This window comes from Phalaenopsis equestris, unplaced genomic scaffold (assembly GCF_001263595.1).
Source record: "Phalaenopsis equestris unplaced genomic scaffold, ASM126359v1 Scaffold000188, whole genome shotgun sequence".
NCBI lineage: Eukaryota > Viridiplantae > Streptophyta > Magnoliopsida > Asparagales > Orchidaceae > Phalaenopsis > Phalaenopsis equestris.
Window position 1 is genome coordinate 1,075,261 of NW_018164630.1, and position 20,456 is coordinate 1,095,716.

At 37.9% G+C, this 20,456-nt stretch overlaps 1 protein-coding gene across 3 annotated transcripts in view; it reads right to left on the bottom strand.

The window, feature by feature from the left end:
* The window catches only part of LOC110022407 (protein PHOTOPERIOD-INDEPENDENT EARLY FLOWERING 1), a 95,350-nt gene that overhangs the window by 34,894 nt on the left and 40,000 nt on the right, over nucleotides 1-20,456 (bottom strand). For 2 of the 3 annotated variants that reach the window (XM_020721330.1, XM_020721329.1), the window contains exons 10-15: nucleotides 15,019-15,154; nucleotides 14,630-14,704; nucleotides 14,445-14,530; nucleotides 14,236-14,370; nucleotides 11,370-11,408; nucleotides 10,659-10,730 (exon numbers count right to left, since the gene is read on the bottom strand). In XM_020721330.1, the coding sequence (XP_020576989.1) occupies nucleotides 10,659-10,730; nucleotides 11,370-11,408; nucleotides 14,236-14,370; nucleotides 14,445-14,530; nucleotides 14,630-14,704; nucleotides 15,019-15,154 (543 nt within the window). The remainder of the gene's footprint in view (nucleotides 1-10,658; nucleotides 10,731-11,369; nucleotides 11,409-14,235; nucleotides 14,371-14,444; nucleotides 14,531-14,629; nucleotides 14,705-15,018; nucleotides 15,155-20,456) is intronic. The other variant, XM_020721331.1, reaches the window with a different exon arrangement.

Below are 20,456 nucleotides of genomic sequence, written 5' to 3' on the forward strand. Positions count from 1 at the left end.
GTAGGAGGATTCTGGCTCTACAGAATTCTAACCCTAAGCATGCATTGGGCTTATGACCAAGTAAGAAATGAGAAGGAATTCTAGAAGCTACTTGTTGGGATGTCCTTGTTGCGATCCTTTTGAAGTCCGACAACGAGCAGGAAATTGCAAGTAAGAAGATGCGTCTCCACTACTGTCCACTGTAGGAATTTTGGGAACTACAGAAGGGCTTGTAGATACACCCTGCAGGGATAGGAAAAAAAAACCCACAACTGTTGACGGGAGATGACATCGACGCCACCTTTGATGGCGGCTTCAAAGCTAGGAAGAATGTAGGCATAGAAGCATTCGTTGTCGTTGACGAGAGACCAACAAACCTTATAGGCAACAACACGGGCGCGAGGGGATTCGCCTTTGGCTATGTCGATGTCGAAGCCTAGAACACTGGCGTTGGGCACAAAGCTTCCGCTAGCGGTGGAGAGTGTGAGTGTCGTGCCTGTTCAGATTGCAGGGGATGTTTAAAGTTGAGCTAACAGTGCCACCAGCGGTTAAATAGCTCTTGTTGAAATATTGAGTACTGATTAGCTTCCTAATGCAGAAGAAATTCTGTTTGCTGTCACTCTGGCATATTCCCTTCCATTTAAAAGGAATGGATCCCATGTCGTCATCCCTGAAGCTCTTGAACTCTGACCAAACACCAGTATCAAGATTAGCAATAATAAATCTTTTCCAAATCTAGCTTTTCTCCACAGGGATTGCTTCGGAACTACGTCATCTCTCTACAAGCCAAAGAACTGCCATGAGCGAGTTGTGTGAAGCTTGTCCTCGGTTCTCAAAAACAGAAAAAACTCCAGAATGTTGTAAGATCTCCAGAGCATCTTCCTCCAGGATTGCTGCGAAACCATTGATGCATCCTGTATAAGAGTAGAAGATTGCATCACTGGCCTTCTCCTTGATCTGAAGGAATGATTCTAAGAGCTCAAAGTAAGATTGTGTGAGGTTTTCATTAGTATCAGCAGAGAATTCTTCAGCAAAGTCGGATTGGGCTCCAAGGTAAACAAAGTAGGATTTTTGAGCAGCAAAAGCCGTGCATTTAAGAAAATAGAAGGTTGTGATGAGAAAAACCAGCACAAAATTTATTGTTTTTGGGATTTTCTTCATTTTTGCTCTTCTTTCTCTATGCTTGAAGCATCGGCAAAATCCAATTCTCCACCTCTGAGATAGTTCAGATATTCTGCAATAGGAGGAGGTCCGAAATTCAAAATTTATGGAGCAGCAGGAGGTCCGAAATTCAAAATTTCTGCAGTAGTAGGCGGTCCGGCGGCTAAGATTTGATCCAAGGCTCGGAAACTATAGTGAGAACTCCGGCAGCTAGAGGACTGAAAGGAGAGAGTTCTGGCAGCTAGCTCCTGCAGGGAAAGGGGTTTCAACGGCTAGAAACTGCGGAGGAAGGAGTTTTGGTGGCTAGGGCCTTGCAGGAGAGAGTTCCAGCGGCTAGGGCTTGCGGGAAAGAGGTCCAACGGCTAGGTCCTGCGAGGAGAAAGAGTTCCAACGGCTAGGTCCTGCGAGGAGAGAGGTTTCGGTGGCTAGGGCCTGCAGAGAGAAAGATTGTTGGCTGCGGGGAATAATAAATTTCTGGCGGCAGGAGATCTTCTCCTCCGCCGGAGACTCCGGGGCTTGTTTCAAGGCTCTCTGACACCATGTCGGTTGTAGGCTTCGAGAATTTAGCGGAATAACTTTATTGATATGAAAGGGTATATAAATACAAGTTATATGATTCTAAAATAGGAAAGACATAACACCAATATCTCCAAGTTTACAATTAATCAATTTCTAATAAATACCCAGAAATAAAAAAAATAAAAAAAATAAGAAATACATAAAATAGGGAGTAACCGGAAAGGAAATAAATAAAAACTATTAACTTCTAACACATCCCAATGCTGCTTCTTTGGAATTTGCATATTCTCTTATCACCCCAACGATGAAGGAAATAGCAAGTCAGGTGGAGATCAGATAAAGAAAGCTTACCAACTAACCAACGATAGCAAAGAATTTGTTTGCAGCTTTTCTGCATCATTAGAAGTCCGGAAGTATTCATAGGAGAGTTAGAAGGTTTACACCATTAAGCTAATTTTCCTCACATAGATTCATGGCAAATTTCCTTTGTAGAAAAATGAGACATCAACTATGTTGCATGCAAACTTGATACAAAGAAAGTACTTTCAAAATTCAAAGTTTTTATAATAAATGTCAAGATATTGTTTATTTTCTCAAAACCAAAGATACTACTTCCGATGAGATCAATATCAACATACACTGCAAGGATCACTGACCCTAGCACCGACCCAATGGACAAATGGTAGATGAAAATAGAGTGATAAAAGTTATCTTACTTTGAAGACCTACTGCAAAGAGCTTGCAAAAGATAATTAAATCAAGCACAAAGATTCTGCTTCAACCCATATGTAATTTTTTGCAGTTCATAGATTTTATTCGCCCCCCCAAGCAACACATCCAAGATGTTGCTGCATATAAACTATTTCAGAGAGATCACCGTAGAGAAATATATTATTCATATCCATTTGAAGTAAAGACAGATCTTAATCAAATAGACGAAGTAAATAGAGTTCAAAACAAGCCACCTGTGAAACAGTTCAAAATAATTAAAGCCAAGAACACGCACAACATTTGTCCACCAATCAATTTTGTAGCAGCCTCAGTTCTCTTTTTCTATTTGTTTTCTTCAGAGTTTCCTTTCTTTTCATTTCTTTCAATATTTCTATATGTATGGATGTTCCAAACTAAAAGCTAGAAATAAAAAATACAATTAAATTCAAACAAAGAAGGGAGTGTTTTTACATATTGATTTTTAAATGAGATTGGATGTTTGCATGAAAGAAACCACTTCATTTTTCGTTGGAGGTAGAAAAGGATTGGACCACTTCATTTGAACTTTCTTTAAAGGGAGAAAAGAATTGGCACGTCATCTTGAACTTGAAAATAAAAAGCTCAGAACCACAAAAGATAATTGGTACAAGTGAGTCTGAATATGATACCAATAGTTGAGGGCCTTATTTTGAAAAAAAGAGTACGGGAAGCCAATAACAAACACCACAAAAAAATTATTAGAAGACTGCTGATATATTTATGAGAATCACCATCAAAATGTCTAGCTGACACGTGTGACTAGGAGGGCACACAAAGACAAAGCGAGTGAGTAGATAAGAGCATGGCGGGCTACAACTGAGTGTTGTGAAGACACAAATGCAGGGACAAGACACACATAGGTGTGGTTGGCGGGCAGGTGAGGCAAACATGCAGGCAAGCACAATGTGTGGAGAACTAGCATGCAATGAATGGGAATAAGTGAAAATGAGCGAGTGAGCAGGATACAGTGGAAGGGCTTATTATGTAGATGCTAGGCTTGAGAGATGTGATGGTGGGGCTTCCAATATGATCAGCAAGCTAGAGAGAGAGAATAAAAAATGTAGTGTAGAGCGGAGAGGGGCATCAGTTAGAGGATCAAGCTTGAAATCCCATAGTACTAATGAGAGGAAGAAAGGTAGGGTGGAAACGAGAACTAGGATTGTTAGGATTGAAATACCATGTTATAGGGAAAATAAATTGATTGGTTTCACCATAGAAGCAGTGTGTACGCAAAAAAAAAATAGAAACGATGGAATGGAAAAGAATAAACAGTGGAAATATTCTTGATTAAGAAAATATATTACATCGTAAAAAATAATTTTCTAAATATTAAATTTTCAGTATAATAAATCTCTCCATAACAATAGCAAATTTGAAGATTTATGTAGAGGTGTTGTCGAAAAGTATAGAATGCAGAAAAAAGAAAGAAAAACAACCTAGAATTTTTATCGCTTCCAATTTGTACAAAGTGTGTGTGTTTACATAGACATATCTACAAGTCTTTAAGAAGAAAAAAATCAAAACAATTTACACAATGCATAAAATAGAAAGGTGCTAATCCCCTACAGCGCTTGCAGCCTTAAAAATACATGGGAAAGTAATCCAAGGACTCCAAAAGGCTTTAATCCAAGACCAAAGATCTTAATCTGTATGCACTACGAGCTCAACCTTTGCTTGCATGAACCACACTAACGGCCAAACCTTATGGAAAAAAAGGCAAAAATAGCTATGGATCCCACACCTTTTAACACTCACCTCAAACGGGGATAAAAGACTATCATTCCAACTTTGTTTATAACAATTTTGAACACGAAGTTGCAAAATCCTTGGCCAATTGATTTTTTCTTGGCACATATAGAGTGCTTATCAATCTATTTTCTTATTTCCCTTTTACAAAGTGATGCTTTGTATGACCATGTTTTACTAGATTATGTGCAATTTTGATGCAAGCCGTATTGTCACAATAAATCTTCATTGAAATTCTCCACTTGACCTATAAGTTGTCCAATAAGACATTGATCCATAGAAGCTACAGAATGCTTGAGCAATTGCCTTAAATTTAATTTCCACACTAAATCTTGATACAACAGATTGTTTCTAGCTCTTTCAAGTTATAAAATTTCTCCCAATAACGTATAGAATCCTTAAGAGTATTATCTATTCATAGGTGAGCTCAATAATATGTATCACTATGCCCTTCAATTTGTATCCTAATTTTGTATAGAATTACTTTCCACAAATTTCATTTGAAATATCAAAAAATTATGCAGGAAGCTTGAAAGTGAGATTCTTTAGATTTGCGCATGAATTGACCGACAATATTTACCATGATTATGATGTTAGGTTGTCATGGAAGATGTTTCAAAAAAAAACTACATCATCGCCATTCTTCCTTTGCACTTCACAGAGGGAGAAAAATCATTTGTATCAAAAATATTGGGTTACACTTCTTTTGTAAAATTTAAAAAAATTTGGATGTTTAGTTGAATGAATTTCAAATGTAGTGTAAAATTACAATGCATTTGGAATTCATTCTCCAGTTCATTTTCGATGTATTTGGATTTCACCGGGCAAATTTCAAAAACACCATTTTGAGTAAAATGTTGCTTGTAACTGTCAGTCATTGTCGTCGACATCTGCTAACCTAGCCTTTTCATCACTGCCAGCTACACAACCTTCTAGCAACTGCAAATGCTGCCTACTTGTTATTCTTATCTTCCAGTCGCACACTGCTTATCATCATAGTAGTTACCTACTGCATGCAGCCTGCCACACACCAATCGCTCGCCACCCGTCACCGACCACCAACCTCCTACCATCGTCAGCACCCACGGGCCATATATTTTACATTGATTTTATTTTTCTTCACATCAAATAAAAAAAATGTAAAGTAGTGCATTTATTTTACGCTAAACCAAACAAGCTCGCAAAATTTCAAACACACTTCTTTAATACTATATTTCCTTTTGAGCAAATCAAACAGACCCTTAGAGAAACGAGCTCATCTCTATTAAGATTTAAATCCAAACTGGCAATGTCATTAATGGGCCCCGCAAAAATTCAAACATTTTCTCTTTCCACAAATTGCTCGAGAATTATAGCATTCTCAGAGCACTCATCTTGAGACCTTGGTAATGATTAAGTTTAAATCAATAAACCTTCATGACTTTAAATATTCAATGACAAAAATATTACCTTCCTTGATAGTGGAGAACTTTATTTGATCACCCAAATGAGTGCAACCTTTTTTATTTTTGAGTGAGTTTATTTGGCATCATCCAAAACTTTTTTGCAAAAGATAAAAAAATGCACAACCACTGAATTTTGATATCATGGTCTTCACAATCATGCCTTGATCATGAAATATTTTTTCCCCAAAATATGATATTTAGGTCTTTTGACTCTGGAAGTAGATCTACTAGATGTTAGATATTTCCCTTCAAAGACGAAAAGGCCTTCATGATTTGAAACCACTTCAAATAGTTTCTCTCATTCAAGCGATGTGAGGCATTAAGTCTCCCTAGAGTTCCTTTTAGTCTATTTTTCACCATTCATAATAGCAAACTCCTTAGAAGGAAAGCCAAAGAAACCAAATATAATGAAGAAAAAACAAAGCTTCAATAAGAAAGGATGGGAGGAAGAGTAGGGAGAATGAGTTGGAAGGAGAAAATCCTAGCCCAGCTCTAATACCATCTATATAGTGGGAAAAGTAGAAAAGAATCGGAAAAAAAAAGAGCTGCTTGGAATTTTAATTGCTTCCAATTTGCACAAAGTGCGAAGGTTTATATAAACATGTCTACAAACCTAATGCCGGTGTTAACCAACAACAGGAAAATAAAATGTTATTACTAAAAGCAAATGAGTGATTACAACTATAATTAAAAGAGAAAAAGCAACAAGAGACACAACACAAACGTAGTTAAGGTGGAGGAAGTATGGCGGTCAATTGTAGGAAAGAAAGCAGAAGGTTGTGCTTGGACAGCATAGGAAGGGTAAGAGGGGGGATTGGCTGCAGGTGGAAGGGAGAAAATGTGGCTGGCCTGCAGAAAGGGAAGAAGGCAAGGATGCAGAGGGTTTGCGGTTAGGGATGGCAGGGGAAAGGAAGCATACGTAGGGAAAAAGACAGCAATGAGAGTTGTCTGGCGGCTGGGGGGCGAGATGGAAGAGGTGTGAGTGCGCAAAGACAGCAAGGAGAGCTATCTTGAGGCTGAAGGCAAGGTGAAAAAGATCTAGAAGTGTCAGCAAAGTGGAACTGTAGAAAAACATCCAACAAAGCCTATTTCCGGGCGGTTGCAGTAGGTGCGATGACGGCGGTGGCAAAGAGAAGAATGAGGCGGAAGGGGAAGTCGAGAATTGTCACCACCTCAGAAAGGAATACAACCAGAACATCACTCACCTTTGGATACAACATTAGAAAGAAGAATTGGGGACGCTGACTACATTCCTAATAAAAAACATAAAGCACCGCCTCAAAACACAATAATGACTTATATAGACCAAGGATAAATAGGAGTAAACCCCACTCAAAATAGGAGGGAATTCCCTACCTGGAAAGACCAGCCGGTCTCTCCTCTGTCTGGACCGAACCGAACAAGGGCAAAAGGGATGCAACAATTTACTGCACCTGAGCGTTGGACCCTGCATCAGTCTCCTTGGATTGGGGGAATTGCGACCTCATTTGTTTAATCTTTTGTCTGCACGTTGAAGGTGACGGAGCTGTTGTAACCTCCATAGCTTAAAGGGTTTTCAATTGTATCGATATCCTACGATCGATTGCACTGTCTCTTAAAACACCTGAGAAGGTTTCCCCACTTATGAGTAGTCATCCATATCAATCCAACTATCTGAGGGTATACTGCTTTCAAGGTAGCCCAAGGTTAGCTCATCCTTATCCAACATGAAGAAAGACTGAACTTCTTGACGGTGGACGGCTTTGGCAGCAAGCTAGCAGTAAGGGTACCCTAAAACTCTCAATGTAGTGGTTGTCCTATGTTTGATATAGGCCCTTCGATCTCACTACCCACTAACACTGATAACCTCATACTCTGCATGAGGTAGGACTATAAGTTTCTCATCCTTTGTGAAAACATGTATTATTGAATCCATCATGTTGAGTTCTGCAGTTGAACTGTCGCAGTCTCCCCAAAAGGATGTGACAGGCATCCATGGGCACCATGTCGCATCACACATGATCTTGTAGTTGACGAGGCACCTCATTTCAATGATGACCATGTTATTCTCTTCAATCACATCAGGGAATACGACTGGGAATGCCTCCAAGTCATGAGACTCAACTTGTCCACCATTTGTGTGGACGCACATTCTCACTGCTACCTCCAACGAAGATGAGGTTGCATACCTTTCCTTTCAGTGTGTTGAGTATATAATATGTTGTGGCAAAACCACTGTTGCTCCTTCATACCCTCAGTCTGAAAAAATCTATCGAACCACGAGCATCTTGTCCTCATTTGCTGGAAGTCGATACTCACCCTATTCGTCAGTTGCCACCTCCTCGCTCACCTCCTCTACTGCACCTTGATCGTTGAATGAGACAACTCTGTTCATAGAGCAACTGGAGGCGATATGCCCATATCTATGACACCTAAAACATTTTATGATGGACACTGTATTGAGCGTGCAACTCTTCTCAAGCTTCTCACACTAAGCGGCTCTGTCATTCTCCTGAACAATCTTCTCAACTTCTGTGGGCATGCTTCTGCTGATGTCTCAAACTGTGGGTAGCTGTCTAAATAGCGCTGGGCGTCTATTTTGCTTCTGATGTCTCTCCACCTTCAGTGCCAAGGTCTGAACATAATCCAACGACCAATAAAGATGTAGTTGAACCACATTCTAGATGGAGGGCTACAAGCCTCCCAAGTACCAGACAATCGTGTGCTCCTTGTAATAACTGAATTTTAATAATAATAATAATAATAAAAAATATTTAAATATGCGTGTCTCTACGATTGGTTTTTAGGAATCAAGGGAGTTATTATTGTCTGTTCAACCCAAATGTGAGAGAGAGCAAGAGACAGAGGAGTAGAAGAAGAATTTGCTTAAGGAGGAAGAAGTCAAAAGAAGAGAAGGATCGTATGTGCAGTGTTGAGACCAGCGTGTTTTCCTGTGTCGAGCCCTAGTCTACTGGTCAATGAGTAAGGGAGGAATTTATGACTTCTTGCCTTGTTATGTTGGGTCGCACCAAGATCCTTGCGTGCATGAAGTAGAGGAGAAGGGGTTTCGTGCCCTACCAAGTGGATTTATGTCGTGCTCTCTTGCAGAGGAAGAGAAGGAAGACGATGGAGGCGGTGCTTGCTTGATGCTTTGAGTAGAGCCACTCGACTGAAGCCAGGAATAAGAAGACAAGAATGGCACCGTGTGCGCTCTGTTGGGTTGCACCACGATCGAAAGAGAAGAGAAGTGGAGCTCTCGCAGTACCGTGCATGCACGTTAGGGTTTTTGAGCCGCGTGAAGGAAAAGACGGAGGAGATCGAGGGAAGAAGAGAATTGCAGTGTTGTTCTTATAATGGGTGATTACAACCAAATATACTTAAAATGGAAAATACAACAACAAACACAATGCAAATACAACTAAGATAGTATCCCAAAGGGTTGGTGGTCGGTTAGGTGGAGTGGAAGAGTGGCGGTTGACTGTACGGAGTAAGACGAAAGGTTACTGTTAGACAACATAGGAAAGGCATGAGGGGCAGCTGGCTGCAGGTGGAGGGGAAGAATTGTGGTTGGCCTGGATATAGGGAAGGAAGGAAGGGAGTCAGAGGGTTTGCGGTTGGAGATGATAGGGGAAGGGCAGCAGGTGCCTAGGTGGCTTACAGTTGGGAGGTTGGCCCGTGGAAAGGGTGCGGCTCCAAGAAGACTAGGGGGCAAGGTGGAAGAGGTGCGACTGCAGAAATATAGCAAGGAGAGTTGTCTAGCAGTTGGAGGGCAAGGTGGAAGAGATCTAAAAGGTGGCAGCAAGTGGAGCTGCAGAAAGATAACCAAGGAAAATGGTTTTAGGGAGATTGCAACAGGCACAACGAAAGTGGCTGCGAAGGGAAGGATGCAGCGAAAGGGGAAGTTGAAGATAGTTACCACCTCAGAACGAGATACAGTGGAAGCACCACTTGCCCTTGAATACAGCCCAGAATGGAGAACTGGAGACGTCAACGGCTATCCCGATAGAAAACATAAAAAAACACTGCCCTAAAACACCACAACAACGACCTATATAGAGCTAGGGTAAATAGGAGTGGACCGCACTCTAAATAGGAGGGAAGTCCCTCCCTAGAAAGATCGGTCGAACCCTCCTCTGCCTGGACCAAATAGGTCTAGGGCAAGAGGATGCGGCAATTTGCGGCGCATGGGCATGGACGCCCGCATCAAGGCCTTTCAAAAAGGAAGGGGAATAACAAATTACTTGACGTATAAAAGAAGAAGAGATTAAGCCACCAATAAGGTCAGCAGCCTTGGGGATTCATGAGAAAGCAATTCAACGGGCCGACAAAACTTTATCCCAAAGGCCAAGGATCTTAATCCAAATGTAATAGGAACTCGATCTTTGATTAGCCGAAAATCCAGCAAGTGGGGCCCAAACCAAGGTATGAAAGAAGTTGTCGTAGTCATGGTTCCCATGGCTTTCAATAGGTGTCAAAGCCCAAAATCAAAATCAAGATGAAAACAAAGAGAAGAAATTCAAAGATGATATAATTGGAAATAGTAAGGACTAAACAAACAGCAATTAAAATCCAATGCAACTGTTAATAAAAATAAATGGCATGTAATGATCCACAAAGCCAATCAAAATGGTTGGGACAAGGCTGATAGCAGGAAACAAAACGACAAAGATTAACATTATGGAGTTCTAAGCAAGATGAAACTCGAAATGAGTTACAAAATTATGAAAAAACTGCAGGAATTTGATCCTTGCAGACAGATATTGGCAACCACAACAACTGTAACTTCAATTTATCGGTACATTAAGTTTTATTATCTCACAATTAAAAATATGCATTAATTAAGCAGAAATATTCGAATATGGTCGAATATTATCCTCATGGCAACACACTGATATGGCATCTAACAAATAAAAATGCATTGGATGATTTTATCACCTTAATGCGAGGAGAAATAAATAATTCCATACAAGATATAATGTATGAACTGAATACAAGTACTCCCAACGTCAGTAGCCTGAATAGTCTAAAGATATGACATGAGTAAACATATTGAGAATGCAGCCACATAACCCTTCAAACCTCATCCAATGGGTCAATTGCTTCTCTTTTCGCCAATTCTTCCTCTTCAGACAGGGTTCCTTCATCATCCTGCTAAAAAGGTATGGAAGCTTATATCAGTCTGCCATCATGACAAAAATGTTAAAAAGTAAAATTCAAATGTGTTAAAATACAAGGTTCCAGACACACAATTGCAGGGAAACAAAATGGGAGAAGCAGATTTGAAATAAAATTTATTAGCAAGAGATTCTGAATTCAGAATTTCAGCTACAATGGGAGAATCAGAACTCTAGTACAATTTCCGCACAACCATTAAAGTTCAGCACTCATAAAAGCAAGAATTAATTACCTATACTATGAGAGACTAAAACTCGATGGTAGAGGGCTTATGCATGTTCCATCAGAAAAGACAACGTAAAGATAAAATGAAAAAGTATTGTATGGAGAATACAGGAAAAACAAGAAAAACATTTCCACAAGCTGTGAGGACAAATGTTGTGAATGATAATGATATGCTGTCCTTCACAATGAAAGCAAGCAAAAAAACATATTAAAAAAATTGTCCTAAACTAGTTCTCCTTTACAAAAGTAATTATATGGTGTTCATAACTATCACAGGGAAATTCTGAGTAATGGAAGCATCAAAAAACTAACAAAGGAATATAATGGGTGCTCGAATGTGTAGCACATTAGTTGAAAACAAATTGAAAATGGTATAAGATTTACTCTTACCTTTTCTTCATCGCCAATGATAAGATAATCTTCATCATCCTAAATGAATAAAGAAACAAGATTGTCATTGACATCCAATAAGAGAAAACAACCAAAAAGACTTAATGGACGAACTAACAAAAACAAATCATAAAAACTGAAAATCAGCATCTAAAGTAAGCTAAAGATGTCACTTAAAAAGATTAACAAATGAAATAACATTCGAAGTTCAAATAGACGACTGTGATGGGAATAATCTGTCCAGCCAGAGATAAGGTATGGATGAAACAGACATGTAAAGCAAGTAAATTTTATGAAATGATCCCAAATGACAAATAAAATTAGTTGAAGCATGGGATCAACATTAAGAAAGTAATAAATAATAAAAAAAGACAAATATAACACTTGTAATTACATTTTTCAAGGTTCGCTTCATGGTGGTAAGACCGATAAGCATCGCCATGCCAACTTATTAACATTCCACGTTAATTCTGATCTATAACCAGATAAAAACTCATTTTTTTCTTGAATCTATTCTTTTTATACCTCTGTTTCACTGGTATAGTTTTCATTTTTTTCAAAATCTACATACTTCCTTTCAAACCAAACAAGCCAGAGATTAAATTGCAAATAAAAAGAGATCTTTATATGGCTGTCAAAATGCTGTGAGAATTAAGTTTATATTTTTCATAGCCATCCACATCTAATTAAAAGACAATAACAATAATGCAGCATTATTTTACTGGCCCTACTCTTAATCAAACTCACACAAAATGGAAGCAGCACAAGCACCGCCCCATAAAGAAAGTTTCTCAATTAAAATCCATTCAACATGAAACCAAGTGTACAAGATTGCTGAGAAAAAAAAAAGGCATGTCCGTGGATGCTTCATAAAAGCGCTTTTTGATGGTTCACAACAACAAATTAGCTGAGTAAAAGGTCAGATCCTCGGCATGATCACATCCAGAGAATGCTCTAGAGATAAAAGACCAGCCTAAGCCATTAGCAACGTTGATGACTGACAAAATAAGAAGTTCAGGGTTCGAAGTCTAGCACAAACCACCTAGATATCAAGCACAAATTCTATTTCTATCATTAGCCGACCACGAACAATGCATTTTTGTATGTGTAATAGAAACTGCTCATAACCAATCAATTACTAACCTGAGATATAGAAACGACAACATATTGAATGAATTTCATATCACATATATTTGTTAAATGACTTAACTAGGCCTAGTGTACTCATATCATTATCTAACTAATATTTTCGATTTTACAAAAAAGGTATTTAACTCGGTTCTCCCCACCAAATCACAATTTACACCCTTTAAAAGGATTCAAGTACTTGGGCTAAATCTAACACAGATCAGAAATTATTTCTTCTGAATAAACCGTTATAAATTCTCAAGTCTTTCTATCGTTTTTACTGACCTGTTCTTGAGCAGACTCAAATAGTTTCTCTAAGATTTGATTGATCAATTAATTATTAAAATTTACCATTTGTAAAATGAAAGAAAAATCGCCCAATTTGCAAATGACAATGACAACCTTAAACAAAAAAACTACGAAAACAATTTAGCCACAAATGATTTTGAATGCAGTGAATAGAAATGGAAGAAGTGAAAAAATGTGTATGGTCCACCATTACTAGATTAGCGCCTATAGAATGATCAGCTAGTTGAAAAATATATTTTTTATCAAACATAAATTGTTTAAGTTGAAGCATAAATAGACCCATGCATAATATATAATGCTACAAGAAATAAGTTGTTTGAACATGAACCATTTCTTTTGAAGAAGAATCTCATTCATTCATCTTAAGAGATAATAAACAATTTTTTATATTTTTTTAATTTCATACAACAACAACAATTTCGAGCCTTTACCCCACTAAACGGGGTCGGCAAACGAATCTTTTTTCTCCATTATATCCTATTGAGTGTCATATTTTCATTTAATTTTAATAAACACTTTTCATTATATTCAGGCCATACGGCGCATCTCTTCAAGAGGAGGCCCTAGAATTGACACAATGATTTAAAGAATTCATGTCACATAGTGATATTTATTTTATTTTTTTCATAATACTAATAAATTATATTATCCATCTTTCGAAAATTTTCCAATTTCAACTCTGAGATAAGTTGCTATTTTATCCATCTTAACTTCATTTACATCATTTTATAATTTTTATCAGCAAACTTACAGATTCATATCTAATGACTAAGCAGAAATGGATTTATATCTAATGACAATGCAGTCAAATGGATTTATATATTTCAATATTTTATACTCCAATGTATGTATGTATGCACGCGAGTGCGCGCGTGTGTATTACTAATGGAACAATACGTGAATTGAAAGCTTCAAACATAATTTACTATTGCCCAATTGTTAATTACTTAAGACATGCATTAAGCCTTAACAATATCATTATGTAATTTAGAATTGAAATGGCTTCCCCGTGTCAAATGCCAACTAAAATGACATACTATTTCAAAAACAATGAATTAATAAATTATCAAATTTAATAATATAAATAAAATCAATATGAGACTTGAAATTCCTATACATACTTCAAAAAGCATAATAAACTTTAAGCTATGTGGACTTATGGTGTGAACATCCATTACAAAAGTTCAACAAAGGGGCACCAAATGGACAATAATATCAACAATAGAGAAAAAAATAGTAGCAGTAATCAAAATAAATATTACAACAAGTTCGAGGATTCCATTTATGCACTCTATGAGTATCAAAAAAATAAAAATTTAAGTTTAGAAAAACACAATGTTAGCACAGAAGTTCAGGTACCACATGACACAATTGTCGTTTTTTCAGTATGGTGAAAGCAAAAAAGTATCATAAATGGAACTTTCCGCACCACTTCATCAACAATAGAATGGAGAAAAGGTTTCTGTTCTGAAGCATCAAAATCATTTGATCGAAGCTCAGGATCTACTACTGACTTAACAGCCAACTGTCCACCCGTGCAGGAAGAAAAGTCCTTTGCTTCAAACTGTGATACGAATATTAAAAAAGTTAGCTTGCCATCGTTTTTTGCAGTGGCTAAAAAGATGCTACCCAGCTTACATGATCATGATGGCCAATGCGTATAGATTTGCTGTTATCTCGATTCTCTCTAATCAAATTAGATACTTTACCAGTAAGTTTTAATTCTGAGCCATTCACATAGATACGAGTCAATAGGGTTATGAAAGCTGATAATATAATTAACACAAATACACTAAAATCACCAAACATGCTTGACATATTACCTTCATTAGGCTCCTTGATTTTTGAAATTTCAGTAGCCACATGTTCACCAACTTCTGGACTGACTTCCCTACTGACTGAGATTGATTATATTGATCATTACCAAGGGGAGAAGTATAAAGGCAAACTTTTTGGCTTTTATTATAAATAAGAACGATGATTTAAATACATACCACTTATTTCAAATGTATTTACATATCTAACACCCAAAATTCAATTTTTACATAAATGCCACCTTGCATATGCAAAAAAAAGGTGCATTTCATATTTTAAAGTTAAAATAGTCGTATTTTTGGTATAAGTGTAAAAATGAAAGTTTGGGTGTTAGGAAAATACATAAGACTTGGAGATTGTAAATGCCCCTATTAAGTATGGTGTACTTTGAAGTCACCTTCATTACTAGTGTACTTCTTAAGAAGTTCCTCAAGTGGCAGATCTAAATCTGCTTGCAATGCAATTAATTCTTCCCTCCGTTCTGCCTCTGTAATTTGAGCCTCATCATCTTCAATGGTATGCTCATCATCTATCTGAATCCATTCAACAAACAGTAGATTCATCATGTTTTTGTTATCTTAGTGTAAAAAATAGCATTTACATGGGTAAGAAATTATAAGAAACTATCAAGTGGCTCAGTACTGTATGAGCCCGTGAATGCCTGCTGAAGGTGTTTACACGTGCTAATATTACTAGTAGGAGGTAGGTGCCTATCTTTCTCTAGTGATAAGCATTAAAGAACAATATAAAAAACATTGGAACAGAAAATTAAAATTATTGCATGATATAAGATATAAAACTGTCGCATGGTGTCGGCCGTTTTTTATGTTCAACTTGACTTTCGTAGAACTCTGATAGAGCTTTAAGCATTAGCTAAAGTACACACACAAACACACATACATGCATACATATAAACATACATAAACACAGATACATGCATACATATAAACATACATAAACACAGATACATGCATACATATAAACATACATAAACACAGATACATGCATACATATAAACATACATAAACACAGACATACAAACAAATATATAAATACACAAAACACTTAAAAATACTTATTTATATATATATATATATATATATATATATTTAAACGCCCAATGACTAATTTTATTGAAATTAAAAAGATACATAGAGGTTGTATGAGAGGACAAAAAAAAATTGGTCTTACTCATACGATACATCAGACACTAGCATCCTAAAATGATGAAACATAGATAAAACAGAAAAAAAAAAAAACTTGCAGGAAATAACAAAACTAGGCACGAGCCAGCTTAATCTTGCCTCTGCCTCTGGTTCTAGGAGCAAAGACAGCTAACAAATTGCGAGAAGACTACACTCATTTGTTTGCGAGAAGAGTTCTCCGAATAGAAAACTAGATGATGAAGGTTTTAAAATGGACGGTGGATTTTGACCCCCGTACTGAACCTCCTACCATTCCTGTTTGGCTGCGCTTCCCAGGTTTGAAGATCCATTTTTTTAATCAAGAGCTTTTCTTCGCTTTAGCGATGGTATACGGTAAACCCCATATATATATAACAGATACAATGTGTGGGAAGGCCCAAGCAAGCACCCTACCCACACAAAAACCACAAATGGTTCTAAAACTAGAAAAAACAGAAAAATATATTAAATACTTAAATAAAAAGCTTAACAGTATCAAAATACATAGTATCAGGTGGCTAGAGAGCGACCCAATTTGGTCTTGCCGCTGCCTCTAGTACTAGGGAAGGAGAAAGCTAATAAGCTGGTAAGATGATCGTTATTGTCGATAGTAACCAATGTATCAGCCAATATGTTCCCGAGCTGGAGTCGGTCTCCATTCTTCTTCTTCCTCCTGAATAGATCTGTCATTCCTCATCCAAAGAATGAGAAATAATTAGCGTATTACCGACAATAGGTTCTACTATATGTGAAGTATGAATTGTCTCTACACCGGATACTTCCTGAAGAAGCGAGGCTACGAGGCGAGGCTACGAGGTTCTCCTGATTATTAGTCTGAACACTATCATTTGTAGGAAATAGTCCGTCATCATTGTTTTCTATAGGGTTTGAAGGTGTCAGCATCGCATCACTCGCAGTAACAACAACAGTATCATTGGGGGGGTCCTCAGGGGCAACAGACACCTCCTGTCTAGTAGTATTCTGTCCAGGTGGAACTAAAATTTCCAGAGCAGTGGGGTTAAACCCATCCTTATTCACTTGAACCTTAGATTTCAAATTTGAATGAAGCTTATGGCATTTATCAAGAACATGACCAAACATCTTACAATAGGTACAATATGGGGGTTTGTGCTCCATGACGATTTGTTGCCAATAACCATTATGGGTTGTGCCCAACCAGACATCAGTAACACCAGGTAAAGTAATATCCATTTCCACAAGTATTCTAGCCATCGAGGGTCTAGTTAGGTTGAAAGTAGGCAGATCTAGCTTCAAAGGATCCCCAAGAATGACCCCAATAGAATAGAGAACCTAATGGTGAAAAAAATGCAGCTTGAAACCAGGTAAACTAAACCATACCGGTACAGTGGGAGTTTCATGATTTGGGTCGAAATCAGGAGACCACTTGAGTAGCTTCATAAGTTTACCAACGATGTTAAAATATTTTTTGGAGAAAATCCGAGTATAGTCCTCAGGCACGGTTAACTGAATCAATACACGTCTCTCACACATGAGATCACATCTATAAGCCTCACTTTCCACTTTCCTGTTAATTTGAAGTCATCAAAACTTTTCCTGATAATTTCCATTGATGGATTTCCCACTGAAATTTCCCAATAAGAGCAAATTTGAATTTGACAGTTAACGTTGAAATTTCTAACGTGGAGAAAAAGAGTGTTGCCTTCCCACTTTTTCTGCTTGCATTCTTAATAAAAGGACAGTTACATGTACCATCACGATGCTCCTTATAACTTAAAAGGAAGATAACCGTCGTTTCCCCTTGAGAATTACCCACCAAGTGGGCAAAGAAGGAGGTTTTGTCAGGTTCAACTAAAGAAGAAGGAAGCTCCATCACAGCAAAGACAAGCCCTTCAAGTCGGGCAGAGGCAAAAAAGACAAGCCGAAGTGTTGCGCAGTGAACGCGGATGAAATGCGCAGAAGACAGAAGACAAGGCACGAAGTCACAGCTCGTCAGAAACCGCAGCTCGATTCGTGCAGAAAAGAACCTAAGAAGCTTGAAGGCTAGCTGGAAGGCGCGAAGGAGGAGACGCGCCGAAGCCCTTCAGCGTTTGGCGCGAGAGAGAAGACGATTTGTCGTCGTCGTTGAGAGTGGGAAACAGTGTTGTCGTCGTCGAGTGCGGGAAACCTCGTCGTCGAGTCAATAATCAAACTAGGGTTTCGCCGCATATATATATATATATATTTTCTTTTGAAACGCCCAAGAGCGAATTTTATTGAAATTGAAAAGGTACATAAAGATTGTATGAGAGGACCCAATAAAGACGCCCTACCCATATGATACACAGACACTAACATCCTAAAAAAGATAAGACATAGATAAAACTCTAAAATTCAAAACTCGCAGAAAACAAGTTGCTAGGGACGAGCCAGCTTGGTCCTGCCTCTGCTTCTGGTTCTAGGTTCTATCTCTATATTCTTATGGAGAAATTTTCTAAACTTATTGCCTTTGGATGATATCTTGAAGCTAAAGGGCTTGAGGTTAGCCTCACAATGTTGTCTATGTACATGTTTTGAAAAAAGTGCTATACATCTTTATTTTCCATGTCCCTTTGCTCGAGAAATTTGGCAAAGTGTGGGAAGAATTTTTTGTTTCAAAAATTTTATATGGAATTCTATGGACGATTGTTTGCTTGCTTGGCAGCTTAGTACTAATTCGGAGATTAAAATAAGTTTATTTTTTCATACGGTTTTGTGGTTTATATGGCGTGCTAGAAATAATGCCAAGCATTAGTAATCTCTCCCTTCCCCTGTTTCTATTATTTCACATATTCTTGCTTACTATGCCAAGGACTCTAAGCATCTACATTTGATGCTTGGATCTTTTCCTAAGGAGGGCTAAAGGCCAACATTAATTTATTGGCAGCCCCCTCCCCCTGGCTGGGAGTTGGAGTGTTAACTCTGCCGGTGTTGGGGCCATATTAATAAATCATTTGGGCCAATTTCTTTTCTTTTTCTCTTCTTCGATGAGGGCTCTTACTCCCACTGAAGCCGAGGGTTGGGCAGTTTTTCTAGCTTTACTAAATGCTGTTATTTTCCACTGGACTTTACTTATCATTGAAACTGATTCTTCTGATTTTCTGAATTTCATTTCCAGAAAAAAAGAGCCTGTTTGGAACTTATTTATATGCTTAAACAGGATTTGACAATACATTGATTCACATGATCTTCAGGTTAGATGGAATTTTATACATAGAAAGGGTAATACACCGACTGATTGGCTGGCTAAACGCGGATATATTGGGGTATCTATTAGTTTGGTGCCTCCTATAGAGCTTCAAATACTTTTAAGGGAAGATAGTTTAGATCTCCCTTACATCAGATGATTGTCATAAAGTGCTCCTTGCTTTGTTTTGATAGTTCTCGTATGAACTTGGTTTTCATCTTACTGTGGAGCGCTTTTTTGATGTCCTTTTCTTCAAGCTCCTGTTTTCCTGCCCTCAGTTCTGATACGGTCATTGCTCTCCCATTCTCCCACAGACTTGCTTATGGATATTCTGCCTACTTTTCATGTGTTCTGTTTTCAGATATAGTGAAAAACTTTGAATTGTTCTCATTTAACCTTGTATCTATCTTTCCACAAACTTTTTACTTTACCTCTCGGATTTTTTTGGGTGAGTTTTATACCGGGTGAAGGATCTTTTTACTATAATCCTTCTTTCCCACTCTTCTGTTCCTCTCTTCTTTATTTTATAATATCACCTATGGGCTTTTATATATATATATATATATATATAAAGCCCTCCTAAGATTTTCAGAGAAAAATTGAACTGAAAAAAAAAAAAAGATTTGTCGAATAATATTACATAATGTTTAACACACACACACACATATACATATATATAGACACACATATACAGATACATACATACAGGCATAGATATAGACATATACATATATATAGACATAGATATAGTGACGCGGGGGCTATGGAAGACCGGCCTGGAGAGTTCGGTCCAGCTTTGCTTGACCGGCCGGTCCTCAAGGGGAGGGACTGCCAACCCTATACCTCTCCCTTTCCTTTCTCTTCCCCTCAGTCTTTCCTTCCTAATACTTTCTTATTATAAGTTCTTACCAATTCTAAACTTTGATTTATTTTACTCATTTTTGCCTAATATATAATCCTATTAGTTTATTCATCCTTTCGTTATCTTAATTCTTATTATTTTTATTCTTCTTTCTTATTTTTCTTAAGAGTTTTTTAGTTTTTGTTGTGATTGCTTTCATATTTTATGTGGGAGTCCTTTTCCATTTTATAGGGTTGTATCGAAGGAGGTGGTGGTCTTCCGACAGTATCTTACTCCAAGATGGTAATGTATCTTCCCTTTTCACCTTCCCTAACCCTTCTTCACTTTCCTTAGAGTCTAATCCCTCCCCAGCACCCTACCACCCCCTTTCTTCAGCATACTCCTGTTGTTATTCCCGCTAGTTTTCCCCCAACATCCCACCGCTCTTGTCCAGTAGCACACCATTGTTGTCAAACCAGGCTGTCGTCGTTCCAACACCTTTTCGTCCCCTCACCGCAGTATATTACTGCTGTCCAGATTTCCAGACGACCTTCCTGCATCCTCGTTGTCCGCCTCACCTCGCCATCACCTAGCACTCTCACCACCCTTCTATGCAACTTTCCCTA